Source organism: Lathyrus oleraceus, chromosome 5 (assembly GCF_024323335.1).
Source record: "Lathyrus oleraceus cultivar Zhongwan6 chromosome 5, CAAS_Psat_ZW6_1.0, whole genome shotgun sequence".
In the NCBI taxonomy this organism is placed as follows: Eukaryota; Viridiplantae; Streptophyta; class Magnoliopsida; order Fabales; family Fabaceae; genus Lathyrus; species Lathyrus oleraceus.
Genome location: NC_066583.1, coordinates 43,020,961 through 43,040,757, shown reverse-complemented (window position 1 = coordinate 43,040,757; position 19,797 = coordinate 43,020,961). Strand labels below are relative to the sequence as shown.

General features: G+C 38.7%; 1 protein-coding gene across 1 annotated transcript; it reads left to right on the top strand.

Annotated features, from left to right (window-relative positions):
- The first annotated feature begins 210 nt into the window (after nt 1-210).
- LOC127078632 (uncharacterized) lies at nt 211-726 on the top strand. Its single transcript, XM_051019073.1, has one exon. The coding sequence runs from the start codon at nt 211-213 to the stop codon at nt 724-726; it is 516 nt and encodes a 171-aa protein (XP_050875030.1).
- Nucleotides 727-19,797: the final 19,071 nt, after the last annotated feature.

The window sequence follows — 19,797 nt, the reverse complement described above, 5'->3', positions numbered from 1 at the left end:
AAGATCCACCTCAATATCCCTTTTACCGAGGCGCTAACCCAAATGCCATATTATGCCATGTTTTTAAAAGAGATCCTTTCTAACAAAAGAAAGCTAGAGGACCATGAAATAGTGGCCATTACCCTTGATATTAGTTCCGTGATACAAAACATTTATATCCCTAAGCTCAACGATCAAGGAAGTTTCTTTATCCCTTGTCATATATGTACCATGAACTTTGAGAGAGCTCTATGTGATTTAGAGGCTAGTGTTAGCCTAATTCCTTTTCCCGTCTGTAAGAAGTTAGATATGGGGGACATGAAATCTACCAATGTGTCTTTACACCTTGCCGATGGATCAGTTAAGTATCCCATAGGTATGTTAGAGTACGTCCCAGTGAGATTAGGAGAGTATTATGTTACGGTGGACTTTGTGATGATGGACATAGATGAAGATTGTCAAATTCCTATAATTTTAGTAAGGTCTTTCTTAGCTAAGGTGGGGGCCATCACAGATGTCAAGAGAGGGAAGTTGACCTTTAAGGTGGGAGGTGAGAAGATCAAGTTTATTTTAGAAAAATTATTTAAGAACCCTTCTTTAAGAGACCCTTGTTGTTTGGTTGATTTGTTAAGCGAATGTGTTCAAGAGAATGTACCAGAATCTCCTCCTACCACCAAGTTGGAGGAGAGTTTACTTGATGGTACTAAGGTTGACGAAGTTGATACCCTAGCTAAGAGTTTTGGATAAGCCTTGGGGGGAAATTCTATCCCCACTAACGAAGACCATGATGTGTCTTTTATGAAAGGTGGTAAGTCCAAGAACCACAAGGCCCGTCTAGGGCCAGATAAGAAAGTGTCTAAAGAGAAGAAGAAAATGAAAGAGAAAGTCCATGAAAAACCAAACCAAAAGTATGTACCTCCTCAACGGAAGAAGAGAAAAGAAGAAGGATGTATGGCTTGGATGTCTAGAGTGGATTGGACCCCTTTAATGCCTAAGGGACATGTTAAGGATTACAATTTGAAGGAGGCACCCTCTTGAGTTAAGGGTGTAAATGGTTGAGCTAAACGACCTTAAACAAAGCGCTTATTGGGAGGCGACCCACGCTTTTTCGCACTAATTTGTTTCTTTTTTGTTTGTTTCTTTTTCAGTTAATAAAAATCTCGCAAGAACGAAGTCAGATAAGTGCATAATTGTTTCCATATACCTCTAAGGAGGAGGATGTTATTACTCCACCCGCATGTCCCACCAAACGCGAAGCGGACGCTTCAAGTGCATACCGCAATAGGTGGGAGTGGGTCTAATCTGAGATCCAAGGGATGAGGACGAACCAAAGTAGGCAAGGAGTGGTCTAGGATGATGTCCAAGCTATAATGCAACAACTTATGTTGTAGTTCCCACCTCCGAAATGAGATTCTTGTGAGTTCTACTCCCTCTTTCTTGTGCTAACACATTGTGAATAATGTTTGGTTCAAGTTTGGGGGTGTCTATTTATTTTCTTGCATTTTATTTATTTTTATCGCATTTTATATTCTTGCAATTTTATGTTTTTTGTTTCTTCCATGTTTTTTGTTATTTTCTAGTTTGATTGATGCATTAAGACTACCTTTTCTTAGCTTTTCCTAAAACTAAGACAATGAATTTTTTTATGACAAGCTTTGGTTGTGGGGAAGATGAGAAAGTATATAGAGTTTGAGGGAAGAAAGACCAGGACTAGGGGCATTGGGAAAGTTTGAAAATTTAGGTATGCTCTAAATACCTTCGGTCCCTCACAGTAAGGATGTGAGTCCAATGTGTATATTTGTGCTATAGTACTCGACTCTAAGAAGTATTTCCGAATTAGTTTATATTGACGGTCTGACATAATTTAGACTTGCATGTATGTATGATTAGTTGAGAAATAAATAATTTTGGACACAAAAATTATGAAAAGGCAATAAAGCCAACTAGTCTTTTTAAGTTGGGTAACCCTCACCTGGTTATTTAGTCTAACGACGGTTGAGCCTCAAATGTCATCTCAAAGTGGACAATAAGCGCCAAAGTGTGTAAATTCATCAAAAAATAAACAAAAATAATTAAAAGGTCTGTAGCGGGAAATTCATGATCATTAAGCTATTGATAAGCTAGAGATCAATTAACAAGAGTCGTCATCGTGCTTTTATTGTTTCCAAGGAAAAAATGGAAAAAGTACGAACAAAACCTAAATAGTAAGAAGTTTCCAAATAAAAACTAATAAAAGTCAGAGATTCACAGGTAAGGGGGTTGGTTACACAGAGGGAAGGTGTTAGCACCCAAAGTGTCCTAGGTACTCCTAGGGAGCCCTTTTTGTGTGCATATGTATTTTGTACAAAGTGATGTTTACAAACAAATAGAATGGGGGATGAGAAAAGAATTCATTAATTATATTTTTGTGTTTGACAAGACCTTCGGACTTGTGTCTACATACCAACATAAAAATGAGGGATCAAAACCTTGTAGTTCGTGCTATAAATTTCAAAGTGAGTATGTTGGTTTTAACAAAAATTAAGTTTGAAAGGCACAAAGACCTAAAATGGTTTGAATGGGTTAGTTCTTTTTGGCTTTTTGAAAGTTTAAGTCAAATATGATTAAGTTTATTTACAAGTTTGATTTAATAAAATAAGTTTGAAAATGCAATGGCATGAGGCCAAAGTTTCTATATCTTTTAAAAGTGGTCAAAGTTTAGGACAAAAGGAGTTCACACAAAGAGGGTTTTAAAAATGGAGGGAGAGATTTTGAAATTAAAGAAATGGGGAGAAGATGAAGAGACTACCCTATGTATAAAATTTAAAAGTTTAAAGTTGAAAAGATCTGACCAAATGGGTAGCAATCCAATAGACAAGTATGTCAATAGAAACCCAGAATTCCCTTGGACTTTTTAGAATCAAGCAACACACAAATGCACAATTATATCAATCTTGAAGAGCAAAGGCATCAAATAAAGATGGCATCATCCAAGCTTGTCCATTTCAATGATCTTCTTCAAAATAGCCCATGCAAAAGATGAATTCCACAAGTCACAGGTTCAAAATAACAGCTTCACAATGATCATGTTGCAGATGAACCTTAGAGAGATCTTCAAAGATGTATCAGATGAATTCAAATTGCAAGCTCTTGGTTCTTCAACAAATTGGCATTGGCCAAGTCCATTAGCAAAGGAATGTTGCCTAAGTTCTAAGTTCATTTGGGCAAGATCAAACCAACAGTCCACTCAAAAGTCTTTTAGGGTTTTTGTTATTATTATGTGCATTAATGGTCAAAGACCACACAAACAAGCAAAGTATACACAAACAAATTAATATCACACAATATGGTCCAAATGGACAAAGTGAAAATTACATTAACATTAACAATTAGAATGATATGTATAATGGCAAATGAAATAAGGTGCTGAAAGTAAATTGCATTAAAGTAAAGACTTGAAGTTAAAAATTAATAGTTAGTAAGTTAGTAGTTAATTTTGTTTTACTTTTGCTTTTGCTTTTAAGACATTCTTTGGAGAACACTCAACCCACTTGCCATAAGCATGGATCCTTGAACCAAAACGTCTTCCAAAGGAAGGAAAGAAGGCCAAGTTTCCATACAATACCATGGAAGAGGGGAGACTTACAATGTCACTAACTAGAATGCTTGTGCCTTTTGTGTCACAAATTTAGCGCTATGTTAAGCAATCGTAATTGGACTTATGTAGAAGTCACAACTATTTGAGATCGGGCAATAAACTTTTGGTGTTAATGCATGTTGGAGACATAGTATTGAGAACTATGCTCATTAAACATACCACACACAAAAATATATGCAAAAGGTGTGGCCTAATCTCATCCATACTCATGTTAATCTTTCAATCAACTAGCATTAGGACTTTGAGATGTCATTGGCCAAATGGAAATTAATGAATGAAGAAGGGGAATTAGATGAAGGGGAAGGGGATGAATGAGATCACAAATTAGTCAAAGGAGGACTTTTACCAAACTAATATTATTCATTCATTTTGGGAGATGGAATGTACATTCCATCAATCCCCTAAATCCAATAATATTAACTTGACAAAGTCAAATCAACTTTGACGAAGGCCCAACAACAAATAAGAAACTCAATTAAGTCAATACAAATGGTCAACACATTTAAAATGGCATTTATTCAATTAAAAATAGTAAATTAATGCATTAAATTTAAATATGTTTTGTCCAAATCCTAAAATCTCATCAAAACACCAAATAAATGACCATGAGATTTATCATAGGTCAAACAAGGTCAAAGGACCTTGGATAAAAAATTTCATAATTTTTGGACACTTAAAAATATTTTTAAATAATTAAAAACAAATGCAAAATCAATTAATTCATGAAAAATATTAATAATGATGCAAAAAATAATTTTAATTCAGAATATGGAAGAGAAAAATATTTGGAAATTTTTGGTGAAAGTCCCATATTTTTTTGATCAATATTGAATTTAATATGAATTATTGAAGAAAATGGAATTAAAATGAAATTCAAAAAATTCAAAAATACGTGAACCATCAGATCTCCCTCATTAATTGAGGTGGCAGATCTGATGATCCAAAACGCGCGCTCCATGTGTTCCTTAGTCAAACGTGTTATACACATGGTATTCACAAGGGACAGTTAAGATTAAAACGTGGAAGATGGATCCCATGGCTCAGACTCAAGACACATCATCACCGGAGCCAGAGCTCCGGTTGTCTTCTCCGGTGAGCTCCACCAGACTGGTCAACATGAAACATCACCAAAATTCAAAACAGGGATATGATCTTAAAGAAAAAACATCATTGAGCACGAATATGACCTCCAATTCCTCCAATTCCAAATATATTAAGAGATATGTGGAATTGAAAAATGAGGTTCATGATTTGAGTTGCTTCGATTTGGCCTCAAAGCAACTCAATCTTCTTGCCTACATTGGTAGAACTTCAGACAACTCAAGAATCAATGAAATTGAGCAACAATTTAAGAGAATCGAAGAGTTTAAAATTTCTGCAAATTACCTTCAATGGAGGTCTGAGCTTGCTAGATCTTGATCTGAATTGTGCTCGGCTTCACTTCACTTGGTTGTAGGAGAGGAATGGAAAGGTTTAGAAGCAACGGACTCCTGGAGAATTGAATTCCAAAACAGTGGAGATTCAAGCTCAAATTCAAATGAATTTATCAGGGTTATCCTCTTAGAGTGAAGGATTTTCAATGGAGATTCAAAGTTGGCGCAATGTCTGTGTGATTTCTGAGCAAATGCAGCTGTATATATAGCCAAATCCATGTGATATTTGCACACTCTTTTCAACCTTCCAAAATTGGCAAATGATGATAGCATGGTGCATGGGTGCGCATAGGCCCATGAAATGATAGTTTGAAGTCCAAAATGAATGATCAGATGTGTTGAAGCAAACTTGGAATGCAAGGCAATTGAACATTGTTGTTTGAAGTTGGATCCATGTCAAATGTTATCAGCCTGTTTAAGCCATGCGCATCCTATGCATTTCAAGTCCAAAATGAATGAGTTTGAGCTCTTTAGAAGGAGACATAAAGAGGAACAAGTTTGATGTTGAACCCTTTTCCATTTGGAACTTGTAACTTGGAGAATTTTGAGGTGGAAGTTTGGAAAAATTTGACATATTAAAATTTTTCTAAGTGTCAAGCCATATGTCTCAATAATCCATCTTGCTTAACTTTTTATGAGAGCCTCAAATGAGAAACGTGTCTTTATCAAAGTTGTATCTCTCTCAAAGACCTTCAAAATGGTCACCAATTTCATGTCATTTAGATTTGAAATGATAGATTTATGCATTTTTGAAGTTTGAAAAAATCACTTGATCAATGGTATTGGTCAAAAGTGACCTATAATGTAGCCTCATATCACATGTTCAAAGAAGTTGAGTTAGATCCTACTCCAACCATCAAAGTTGAATTAGGCACATTGAATTTTATTATGAAACTTGGAAATATTTCATCTCATAAAAATTGAGAAAGTTATGGCCTTGGGAAGTTGACTTTCAAATTAGGGTTTAGACAAAATGACCTATAATGTTTCAACATAGAAAATGATTTTCCAAGAAAAACTAGCTCTACGTATCAACATGAAAGTTTTTTATAATGTCATTTAGAGTAATTTTTGTCTTGGAATAATTTTCATATGGTGAAAATTGTAGGAGATAGGGTCTAGGGAGACCCAGTTTTGATCAGATGAATTCATCTGGCCAACCACCATCAACCAACTTGCTAATTTCCAATTCTCTTGACTTTCTTGGCTCATGGTAGATCATATATTCATAGGATGATGAAATTTTAAGTTTCCCTTGATAAATTTGATCAATTGGTGAGATAGCTTGTTGGAGAAGTTACTCAAGATACCTAGTCAAACTAGGGTTTCCAAGGCAAATCACCCTCAAACTCTTGAAGAAAACTTGATCAATATAACATGTAGATATCATTGGGACTCATATATGATGTTCATAACCATTCTTGAATAAATTCTTGGTTGTGCTCTTTGTTCATGAGGTTCTCAAACCCTAGATGTGATCAATGAATCAATGAGATCATGCCCTACCTACAAAAAAGAGTTAGATAGATGCAAAAGACATATTTTGGTATTTTAGTTAGTAAAATGATAATATACAAGTATGATATAATCACAAAGATGCTTGGTGATCTCTCCCAAAACAAAACCAATGAAAGAGGGGTAAGGAGGATGCCAAGGTATGATCCCAATGCTTATGCTTATAATGGAATTGCATGAGGGATCTTAGGGTCAAAATTGGGGTCTTACAGTTGCCCCTATTTAAGGACATTCTCACTGAGGAGGTGAAGGCTAATATCTTCGACTCGACTCAGTAGAATGGGCTTAAATAACAACATAGAGAAACAAATTTTGGTCCCTAAGAGACCTCATGATGCATATGATATGAAAATGCAAAAGTTAACACTCTGCGGGGAAATATTGCCACAAAGGAAAAAGAAATCAGAGAGACCGAAAATTCATAGGAGTATAATGCATTTTGTAAGGAAAACTCATTGGGGAGACAAATACTTTGAGGGGGGGGGGTAAAAATAAGTTACGCGCAGGCCAGGCTTCGACTTAAAACTACTGGGGGACTCGAGGGATTCCACACAAAATGGAAAGACTCAGCCGGGGAAATAACATCTGCAGGGGATAAGTAAGTTAGGATAAAACTGAAGTACTCGACTCGTGCAGGGGAACAACAATTTCACTAAGGAAATGCGCACTCTATTCAACTGGGGTGAAAAACTTCAACACAGGAGGAGCAGAAATCTACTATCTAGTACCTGTTACTGGGTAAGGAGATAATAAAAATCTGACAGAGAGAACATCCGTTATCGGTTAAGATGAACATATCAAGGATGACTCGCTGAGGAAAAACCAGGGGGAATACTCATTACCGACTATTGGGTAAGAGTAGCCTTGCTGGGGATGTCAAGGAGGATACCCGTCATCGAAAACTGGATATACCAACTGAACAACAAAAGGGGGAATTAGATCTATCGAAAACTGGATAGAAAACCGTCGAAGAGAAAAATCCGTCACCGGTTAGGATGAACATATCAAGGATTCACCCTACGAGGGGACAAAGCAGGATTTACAACTACTGGTTACTGGGTAGAAGACCAATCAAAGAGAAAATCCGTCACCAGTTAAAGTGAACATATCAAGGATTGACTCTGAAAAGGGGAGGAAATAGGAATTACATCTATTGGTTACTGGATAGAATACCAAAGAAGAGAAAATCCGTCACCGGTTAAAGTGAACATATCAAGGATAGACCTTGATGAGGAACAAAATAGGAATTACATCTATCAGTTACTGGATAGAATACCAAATAAGAGAAAATCGTTCACCGGTTAAAGTGAACATATCAAGGATAGACTCTGATGAGGAACAAAATAGGAATTACATCTATCAGTTACTGGATAGAATACCAAAGATGAGAATATCTGTCACCGGTTAAAGTGAACATATCAAGGATAGACTCCACGGGGGAAGAAAATATATCCGTCACCGGTGAGGATAAACATATCAAGGATATACTTTTTGAGAAAAAGATCCACTGGGGATTCTGCTGAGGAGAAAAAGGGTACTTTCGTCGGGTATTGGGCAAGAAGTAACAAACTGCAAACTAAGAAGAATATTACCAGTTACTGGGAAATAGACTCTCAGGGGACCAAGATATCTATCTAGGTGAGAGATAAAAAGAAAACAGTCAATCAAGACTCAACCCATTGAGGACATAAAACAAGGGGAGTAATTCCATCCAGGAAATTTACTGGGGAGGAAACTGAAACAGCAATCATCCACGAGGAAACAAACTCAGTGGGGAAACAGAGAAAGGTTAAAGTCTTTCTACTTAAGGGGCTGAGACTCTACAATTTGAGAGAGGATGGACACCAGATTTGGTGTGGGGATAAAGTACCACCATAACAAAGAATGAGAATCTTAAACAAATCAAATATGAAGATACAGGGTATGCAAATCATGAATTTATATGAATGTATATGTATATGTATATATGATGATTATGTTGACAAAACGATCACGAAGGATACAGAGGTGTCGCAAAGAAATTGAACCACCGGTACAATCCTCGGCCAATCCACCAATCATCGAGACAACTACTGGAGAACAGAGAGATCAACATCCCAAAACCCAATTCTGGCTGGGGAAAGACGGAGAGGATCTGCTGAGGATAGAATATCCAAATCTGAAGGAAATTTTAGGTCAACACCATAAAAATGGGAGACAACCCTACTGGGGAAGAAATCAAAAGCTGCCCAGGAACCAGGAGAAAACTCTGACTAGGGGCAAAGATAGATGGCGACTGGAGGAAACACCAAAGCGATCTACTGGGAAAGGTCAAATATCTTCTGATGACAATCTACCTACTGAGGAAATAAAAACTCCACTGTGGAAGGCCGAAACTCTGATGGGGACAAAGATACGCCGCAACCAACTAAGCTGGGAAAAAGAAAGAAGCTCCACTAGGGATCAAACACTCCATCGGGGAACTGGATCTGTTAGCTGGGGATAACAGTAATCCATTGAGGAAATGAATCAACACTAAATGCCTAGGGATGCCCGAAGATTTACTGCTTAGGGAACCTCAGATGCTTCGCACTTAAGGACTTGCTTTTTACCGAAATGTTGTTGATATTACTGTTACTTGCTTTGGAGAAGTTCTTGCTTTTATATATTAAAGAAAATTTGATTTTAATTTAAAAATTCAATTTCAAAATGATCATAATGAAATTTAAAATTATTGGCTGAGATAAAATAAGAGTAGAAACAATTTGGATAAAGGCTCAACTTTATTTAATAGGATGGTAGTCTGTAAATGACAAGACTCCATAGATTTTACAAAGTTGAAAATGGTAATTTACATGGAAAAGGGTTACATTGAATACAAATGATCCTTAATCCTCTACCAAATCTTGATATCAATTGTGCTCTTGACTGCTGTGGGGATGATGAACTGATGTCAACCCTTGTGCTCAAACAAATCTTCAAAACACTGAAGATCAGCAGAATATAGTTACTTGCCATAATCCCTAATATTTGCATAAGTTGCCCCAAGGTGGAGTACTCAACTTATCGGGAAAACCTTTTCTGTTTTATGTCTCTAATTTTTGCCTGAATCGTCCTTTCGGGTTTTCAATCCACCGAGACGCTCATTTTTGCCTAAGCCGCCCTTTCGGGTTTTCAACTTAGCGAGTTGTTCTTTACTTTTTATAGGCGAAGTATTTCTTGACTGCATTTGTATTCACAGGACGAGTGAACTCTTCACCATCCACAGTTGTAAGAATCAAGGCACCTCCTGAAAAAGCTCTCTTAACAACATATGGGCCTTCATAATTGGGAGTACATTTTCCTCTGGAATCTGGCTTGAATGACAAAATCTTCTTGAGCACAAGGTCTCCTTCTCTGAACACTCGAGGTTTGACCTTCTTATCAAAAGCTTTCTTCATTCTCTGCTGATATAACTGACCATGACACATGGCAGTCACTCTCTTCTCTTCTATCAAATTCAACTGATCAAACCTGGTCTGACACCATTCAGCTTCAGTCAACTTAGCTTCCATGAGCACACGCAATGAAGGAATCTCAACCTCTATGAGGAGCACTGCTTCCATATCATATACAAGAGAGAAAGGGGTTTCCCCTGTTGAAGTCCGGACGGAGGTACGATACCCATGTAAAGTAAATGGGAGCATCTCATGCCAATCCTTGTATGTGACAACCATCTTCTGGATAATCTTCTTGATGTTTTTATTCGCAGCTTCAACAGCCCCATTCATCTTGGGTCTGTAGGGAGAAGAATTATGATGTGCAATCTTGAAGTCTTTGCAAAGAGCTTCCACCATGTTATTATTCAACTTCGATCCATTATTAGTAATGATCTTACTTGGCACACCATAACGGCATATGATCTGATTCTTGATCAACCTTACAATAACATTCAATAGTGTCGGAGGAACATGAATCTTATCAGCATATATTTGACACTTGTGGCACTTCTTCACAAATTTGCAACAGTTAGATTCCATTGTCAGCCAATAGTAACCTGCTCGCAACATCTTCTTTGCCATTGCATGTCCATTGGAATGAGTACCAAAGGAACCTTCATGCACTTCGGTCATCAACAAGTCTGCTTCGTGTCTATCCATGCATTTGAGCAAAACCATGTCGAAGTTTCTCTTGTACAGTATATCACCATTCAAGTAGAAATTACCGGCTAATCTTCTCAAAGTCTTTTTATCTTTCAAAGATGCCCCAGGCGGGTAAATCTGACTTTGGAGGAAACACTTGATGTCGTAATACCACGACTTCTCGTCTTTGATCTCTTAAACAACAAACACATGAGTTGGCCTATCAAGACGCATCATAGATAAATTGGGAAATTCATTCCAATACTTCACTACAATCATTGATGTCAATGTTGCAAGAGCATCTGCCATCCGGTTCTCATCTCGAGGGATATGATGAAACTCAACCTTTGTAAAGAAAGTTGAAATCCTCCTCGCATAATCTCTATATGGTATCAAACCGGGTTAATTCGTCTCCCATTCTCCTTTGATCTGATTCACAACCAAAGCCGAATCACCGAAGACATCCAAATACTTGATTCTGAGATTCATGGCCTACTCAAGCCCCATAATGCAAGCTTCATATTCTGCCATGTTGTTTGTACACTTGAAAGTCAATCTAGTTGTAAATGGTAGATGTGTGCCTTGAGGAGTAATAATCACTGCCCCAATGCCATTTCCATATTGATTAACAGCTCCATCAAATACCATTCCCCAACGGGAACCAGGTTTTGGCCCTTCTTCAAGCAATGGTTCATCACAATCTTTCATTTTCAAGTACAAAATCTCTTCATCAGGAAAATCATACTGCATTGACTGGTAATCTTCAATTGGTTGGTGAGCCAAATGGTCAGCCAAGATACTACCTTTGATTGCTTTCTAAGATCGGTATTCGATATTATTATACTCTGATAACAACATCTGCCATCGGGCAATCCTCCCAGTTAAAGCAGGCTTCTCAAATATATACTTGATTGGATCCATTTTGGATATCAACCAAGTGGTATGATTCAACACATACTGACGCAGACGCTTAGCAGCCCAAGCCAATGCACAACAAGTCTTCTCGAGCATTGAATACCGAGTCTCACAGTCGGTGAACTTCTTACTGAGGTAGTAAATTGCAAATTCTTTCTTCCCAGTCTCATCTTGCTGACCAAGGATACAACCCATACTATCTTCTAGCACAGTCAAATACATGATCAACGGTCTTCCTTCAACAGGTGGAGACAAAATCGGAGATTCAAGTAAATATTCTTTGATACTATCAAAAGCTTTCTGGCAGTCTTCGGTCCAATCACAAGACTGATCTTTCTGAAGAAGCCTGAATATATGCGCACATGTGGCAGTCATGTGGGAAATGAATCTGGAAATATAATTCAAGCGACCGAGAAATCCTCTGTCTTGCTTCTCAGTTTTGGGCGCAGGCATCTCTTCTATTGCTTTGACCTTGGTAGGATCAACTTCAATACCCTTCCCGCTGACAATAAAGCCCAACAAATTACCAGAACGAACACCAAAAGTACACTTATTGGGATTCAAGCGGAGTTTATACTTCCTCAAACGCTGGAATAGCTTCAACAAATGCTCAACATGTTCTTTTTCATCAATCGATTTAGCAATCATGTCATCGACATATACTTCAATCTCTTTATGCATCATATCATGAAAAAGAGTTGTCATTGCTCTCTAGTAAGTTGCACCAGCATTCTTTAGACCGAAAGGCATCACTCTATAACAGAATGTTCCCCAGGGTGTAATGAATGTGGTCTTCTCCATATCTTCGGGTGCCATCTTAATCTGATTATATCCGGAAAATCCATCCATAAACAAAAAGACTTTGAATTTAGCAGTATTGTCTACCAACATATCAATGTGTGGCAGAGGGAAATCATCTTTCGGACTGGCTCTATTCAAATCTCTATAATCGACACACATGCAAACTTTTCCTTCTTTCTTCGACATAAGCATGATATTGGCCACCCATTGTGGATACTCAGCAGTTACAAGGAAACCGGCATCAATCTGCTTCTGAACTTCCTCCTTGATCTTCACAGCAATATCAGGATGTGTTCTTCTCAACTTCTGCTTGACTGGTGGGCACTCTGGCTTCAACGGCAATCTATGCTCCACAATCTCAGAATCCAACTCAGGCATGTCTTGATAGGACCAAGCAAACACATCTGAATACTCTCGAAGAAGATCAACCAACCCCTTCTTAGCATTTGGACACAGTCGAGACCCAATCTTGACTTCCTTCACATCATCCTCGGAACCCAAGTTGACAAGCTCAATCTGCTCTTCAAACGGCTGAATAGTCTTCTCATCTTGCTCAAGAAGACGAGACAATTCCTCACTCACTTCTACATGACTTTCCTCCTCGGCTTCAAACACAGGGAATTCAAAATTTGGAGAAGGAGAAGGATCATTGTATTTAATGGGGTTAGAAACCAACCTGCACAATGATTTTATATTTTGATTTTAGAGAAGTGAATTTGTGACCAAATATTATGCAGATGGACAATTATATTGTTTATTTATGTTTTTTTTTTGTGATTACCATTTTCAGAGTAAAGCAAAAATTAAAAATAAACATCAAAGATGTGGATGAATATAATTAATTTTATTGATGATCAATTTAAAATGTCCAACAATGTTCACTTCTCCCTTAGGCATAAGAGAAGGATTTTAAAATATAAAGCAATTACTTAGATCGATGCAAAATAATAGAAATATCAACGGTAGTCCAATTGTTGCATGTCCCTCCATGCGTCACAAAGTTGGTGCAGTCTTCCTCTTCATTATCCTCTAGCACAGCAGCTAAGTGTTATTCATTCCCATGAATGAACCCTCCACTACAGAAGCTGAGTTGCATCTCTTCAGATCTAACGGTTGACGAGCCCTTCTGGAACCCCAAACCAGTTCTTCATTTATTGTCGGCGACCTCTACCACACGCCCCCACTGATCAATAGAGCCTGCTTCAACAATCTTCTGAGCATCTTTCAAAGAGGACATGGGTGCCCCAACTCTCTTCTCGGCAGCAATAGATAAGGCTTGGAACGGAGTTCCAACCTCATCCTCAGCTTCAACATATGAGAAAGACGACAGATGCCTAACCAACAGTGATTTCTCTCCTCCCATAATTACCAGCTTGCCATTCTTGACAAATTTGAGCTTCTGATGCAGAGTGGAAGTAACAGCTCCTGCCTCATGAATCCATGGCCTTCCCAATAAGCAACTGTAGGCCGGGTGAATATTTGTTACCTGGAATGTAATCTGAAAATCACTTGGACCTATCTTGACTGGAAGGTCGACTTCTCCAATAACTGTCTTGCGCGAGCCATCAAAGGCTTTGGCAATCACCCCACTGTACCTCATGGAAGCTCCTTGGTACGATAACTTTGACAATGTTGTCTTTGAAAGCACATTGAGTGACGACCTAGTGTCAATGAGCATGTTTGACAAAACATCTTCCTTGCATAAAATCAAAAAATGCAAAGCCAGATTATGATTTCTTCACTCCTCAGGGAGTTCTTCATCACAGAAGCTCAGATTATTGCATGAAGTGATGTTAGCCACGATGTGATCAAACTGATCCACAGTAACATCATGCTCTACGTATGCTTGTTCAAGAACTCTCTGGAGTGCCTCTCTGTGATCTTCACAATTTAAAAGCAGAGACAACACGGAAATCTTTGAGGGAGTCTGGAGCAACTGCTCAACCATATTAAATTCGCTCCTCTTAATCAGTTGGAGCACCTCATCATCACTATTGACTTTCAAATTGCTGGATTCACCAGACTTATCCTTTGAACAGCCAACAGGATCTATACTAGGCACCTCCGCCTTCTTACCAACAATTGCTTCTTCTTTATTCTTCGGGTCCAAAAACTCGACCACTGCGGGTCACCTTTGTAACATCTGCAATGCTTACTACTGAACTGGTCGTAGGCAACGGTACCTCTTGACCATTCTCCATCATCGTAGCATTGTATTGATACGGTACAGCCTTATCAGATGCATACGGGATGGGGCCCGCCAACCGTATTACCAATGGCGAAACTGATCTATTGCTGATGTTCTTGCTGCTGCTGTTGCTATCATATTGGATCACCAACCACTCTGGTTGCTTGAAAACAGGCACTATGACATTGATGTAGTCATCTACATGACGGGATTGAACAATCTGAATCATGCCTTCATCCATCAGACGCCGAATGTCCCTTTTCACTACAACACACCCTCTTGGGTCCATGCTACAAATATCACAACCATCGTGATCATGTTCACAGTCACTCACCAAATAGATATCTTTATGCATTTACACCAAAGATCTTCGGATAAATCAAACATCAAAAACTTTGAATTCACCTGGACAGTCGTCCACCATGTTCACTGAAGAATTCCCATGAGCGGGCAACGGATTAGCTTTCACATTAGGTGCGCGGTCTTTAAAAGACATCATGCCACTCTTCATAAGCTTCTGCACCTCATACTTCAGCAGATAACAGTTCTCAATATCGTGCCCAGGTGCACCCTGGTGAAAAGCACAGCGAAGTTTGGGTTTATACCACCAAGGAAGTGGTTCTGGGATCTGCGGTGGATTCCTCGGTTGAATCAAATTTTTGAGGACTAATGATGGGTGCAGTTATGCGTATGACATAGGAATTGGGTCAAAAGAGACCTTCTTCCTCTCGAAGTTCTGTTGTTGGTGATGATTGTTGTTGGAATTGTTGTTGTTGTAGGTGTTTATTCTTTGTTGCGGTTGTTGTTGTTGTCGTTGATTTTGATACTGATGTTGTTGTTATTGTTGAATTGCTGTTGTTTGCTGATTTGAAAATACTGGAATAACGGAAGACACTTGATGATGATGATGTTGACGGGGTGGTGGATTTCTTCTCGCTTGAGGCCTCCTCTGCCTCCCACTAGAAATTGCATTGGTCTCATTATCCTTCCTCTTACTGAAACTACTCCCATACTTCTTGCTAGTCGACGCCTCATCTTTTGACAATCGTCCTTCACGGACCCCTTCTTCAAGTCTCATCCCCATGTTTACCATTTTGGTAAAATCACTGGGGGCACTGGCGAGTATGCGTTTATAGTAAAATGAACTCAGGGTTTTCAGGAATATTTTTGTCATCTCTTTTTACTCCAAAGGAGGAGTGATCTGGGCAGCCAACTCCCTCCATCGCTGCGCATACTCCTTGAATGTCTCCTTATCTTTCTAAGACATGGACCTCAGTTGGTCCCTATCCGGCGTCATATCCATGTTGTACTTGTACTGTTTCACAAAAGCCTCACCTAGGTCATTGAAAGTGCGGATGCTTGCACTATCTAACCCCATATACTAACGGAGTGCAGCACCTGTCAGGCTATCCTGGAAATAATGAATCAGCAGTTGATCATTATCTATTTGGGTTGACATCTTGCGGGCATACATCACAAGATGGCTGAGTGGACAAGAATTCCCCTTATACTTCTCAAAGTCAGGCACTTTGAATTTCACTGGGATTTTCACATTGGGCACTAAGCACAGTTCAGCAGCACTCTCCTCAAATAGATCTTTGCCTCTCAGTGTTTTCAGTTCCTTGCGCAGCTCAAGGAATTGGTCCTTCATCTCGTCTATCTTCTCATAGACGTCTAGGCCCTCAAATGACTCGAAATGATATATAGTGTCCTCTACACGAGGCAAAGTATGCACAACTGGAGGTGGCACGGACATGACCGGCTAGATGCCGGCATGGAAGCAAAAGTAGGAGTGAAACCTTCTGGCACAAAATTGGGAGGCATTCCCCATGGGAATCCAGCAGGCAGGTTTGGCGCGAAGTGGGCGGTGGCAGCAGGCACAGTAGAGGTAACCACTTCGGAAATAACTGTCCTCGCGGGAGGAGTTGCAGGCGTTGGAGAAGCTTGACTCTGGGCAGCAAGAACTGACTCCATCATGGCAGTCAGTCGGGCAATCTCCTCTTTCAAATCTCGGTTCTCTTGTTCAAGATGCTCCATGATTAGCTCTGGTGTTGTACCGGTGAGTCAGCTTGGCTAAAGCAGAAAAGAACACCAATTAGACACCTGGAAAAAACCTGCTTATGCAAATGATGCATGAGATGCAATGCTTGATTATTTTTATTTTCAAGGAACTTACTATATCATTTGCAAAATATATATATATATATATATATATATATATATATATATATATATATATTATATATATATATATATATATATATATATATATATATATATATATATATATATATATTATATATATATATATATATATATATATAATGGAAATTGCAACAATTTGATATGACCAAAAATCTCTTTTTATTCATATAAATTGGAAAGATTACACTGAGTACAATTTCAGAAACCAAAATAAAAAATACAAGAGAAAAGGAGACTAGTCATCCTAAGGATCCCTAACAACAAGGTCAGAAGATCAGGCTGAAGGCGCGTACTTCCTTCGAATGCGACGGATCTCGGTCTCAAAAGAAGCCTTCATCTGAATCTTCTCGAGGATAAGCTGGTCAACAATCTTCTTCCAAGCAACGGAAGTGTAGATGTTTGATTGACTGCATTTTATGGTAAAACACTAGCTGGACTCTAATGTCTTGACTGATGTCATGACATGCTGTGGAGATGTTTGTTTGACTGCATTGTGTGTTAGATCATCTAACTGTACTCTGATATCTTGACTGATGTCATGACATACTTGAGTAGTATGCTGCAGGTTTAGCTAATACAGGATTTACTGAATGTCAACCTGGATGTTATGGCATTCATCCCTGTCAGCAGATACTGAGGAATAGAACAGTTGGTGTTTTGCTATAACTCAGTATTTATTTTCAGTCTGTTTATCAAGGAAATAACAGACCTGGCATAAGGCCTACTGTCTGAATGTCAAACTGGATGTTATGACATTCATCATTGACAGCAGATACTGAACAAAAGGCAGATTGGTTTTCTGCTACATATTTCAGTATGCAGCTAAGTCTGCTTATCAAGAGGATAACAGACCTGATGTAAGGCTCTATGTGTGAATGTCAAAATTGGATGTTTGACATTTATTAATGTACGCTGATATTGGAGTATGGACAGATTGGTTCTGTACAGTACAACAAATTTGTACAGTCTGTTTCCAGGAAAAACAGACTTAGCATATGGTCTATGTTTTGGACGTCAAACTGAATGTTGTGACATTCATTCCTGACAGCGTATGCTAAATTGTAGGTTGTTTAGTGTTTCTGTTTCAGCAGCTTTCTCAGGCTATTCTTCAGGAAGTCAATAGCTGAGCTAAAATCCAGGAAACTAACAACTGAGCTACAATTAATGAACCTAACAAATAGCCTATTTGTTAGCACCCTAATATGTGGAAATTAGGTTAACTTGCTTATCCTTAATTTTAGAAAGACCTTGATTGTAGCAGAAGTTATCTGCTGGCTTTGTAACAGCAAAGAAGAAGTTTGCTGCGATTTCTGAAGGCCCAAATCCAGTTGGGTGATTAGGTTATAAATAGCATATTGTAACCTAGTTTTTGTAAGCCTCTTAGAATGAAAATTTAGGGGTATGTGTGAGGTAAACCTCCCAACTTGTGGGAAGGTCACTAGGTGTATCTCAGTGCTAGAAAGCATGAGATTATGTTGTAACTCAAAGCCTGTAGGCAAGAGTTATTATGTTCTTGAACGAAGCTGTGAAGCAAGTTCAAGTTGTTTAACATTACATTGTAATTGTAGTGATAGGAATGGAAATTGGAGGTTTCTATCTAGGAGTTCCTAGGTATAGATTGCATTGGGTAGGGATTAAGTGAAGAGTTGTAAACGGGGGAGTTTAACTTTGAATTAATACTGCTGATAGTGGATCTTCTTCCTGGCTTGGTATGCCCCCAGACGTAGGTGTGTGTGACACCGAACTGGGTTAACAATCACTTGTGTTTTTACCTTCTGCACTTTATAATTCTGTCAGTTATAAAATAAGGTCAACCGGTAATGTTGTATCAGGTGATGTTCAAATCAATGTTGAGACATCATGCTGATAACTGTGCAGGCTCAACAGAAGTAAGTGCTATGTTTGATCTCTACTGTGTCTTTGTACCAGATGGACAGAACTGGGTTTTCTTCCATTCTATGGTGATATAGTAGCAGATGTCGTGACATCTGTGAATGTGTGCATATCAATACTAGGTTTTAATTTGTATAACTGTCTTGCTGTATTAGTAACAATGTTAGATCAGATGTCATTACTTGGAGTAGAACATCTAAACTCTGACTACACCAGAATTTCAAGAAGGCTGAGGCATGCTAGAAGATGAAACCTCTGACTCTCTTTGTCTCTTCGTTACTCGGTCTTCAAGTAGCTCAATCATTGCAACTTTGTCCTTAGACTCCAATAGCAACTCTTCATGCTTCTTGCTCAAAGCGTGGAAACTCTCTTCTCACATATCCTTCTCTTGCTTCATCTTGATGAGCGCGTCTTCCAACTCCTCTACATCTTGGTTAGGGAGAGTTAATGGCTCAACCACAACCATACACATAGGTCTTTCACAAGGATAAGGCATCTTCGACTCCATAGCTCTCTTCTTCACCCAAAGAGTGTAAGCTTCCAAAGCTACACAATTGCTCGGACCAAGCTCGGATCTTCCTTTCCTATGCACATTGTGCCAAGCATGCACAATCTCCTGCTTCAAATGTTGGGAATCTTTACCCTCTTGATAGAAAAGACCTTCTAATAACATGTTATTAGGTTTGTCTCTCAAGGGGAACCCAAGTTGACGACGAGCCAAAGCAGGGTTGTAGTTAATTCCTCCTTGTGTACCAATGAGGGGCACATTAGAGAATTCACCACAACTATCAATAATCTCCAAACTTCTTAAGGACAGATCATACCAAACTATATCATCATTAGTGAGAGACATAAGTCTCTGAGACCATCTTAGACATTGTTTGTTCTCCACAAAAGCAGGTGTCTGAGGCAAGTGCGAAATAAACCACTTGTATAGAAGAGGAATGCAACAGACACTAGTTCCACCACCTTTAGAGTTCCTTAGATGCAAAATAAAATACATATCACCCAACAAAGTAGGCACAGGATTCCCAATCAAGAAAAGTCTAATGGCGTTAACATCAACAAAATCATCAATGTTAGGGAACAAAGCTAATCCATAGATGAGCAACACAAAGATAGCTTCAAAAG

Coding starts and splice junctions, on each gene's coding strand:
- LOC127078632 (XM_051019073.1), top strand. CDS start 211: ATGAACTTTGAGAGAGCTCTATGTGATTTAGAGGCTAGTGTTAGCCTA.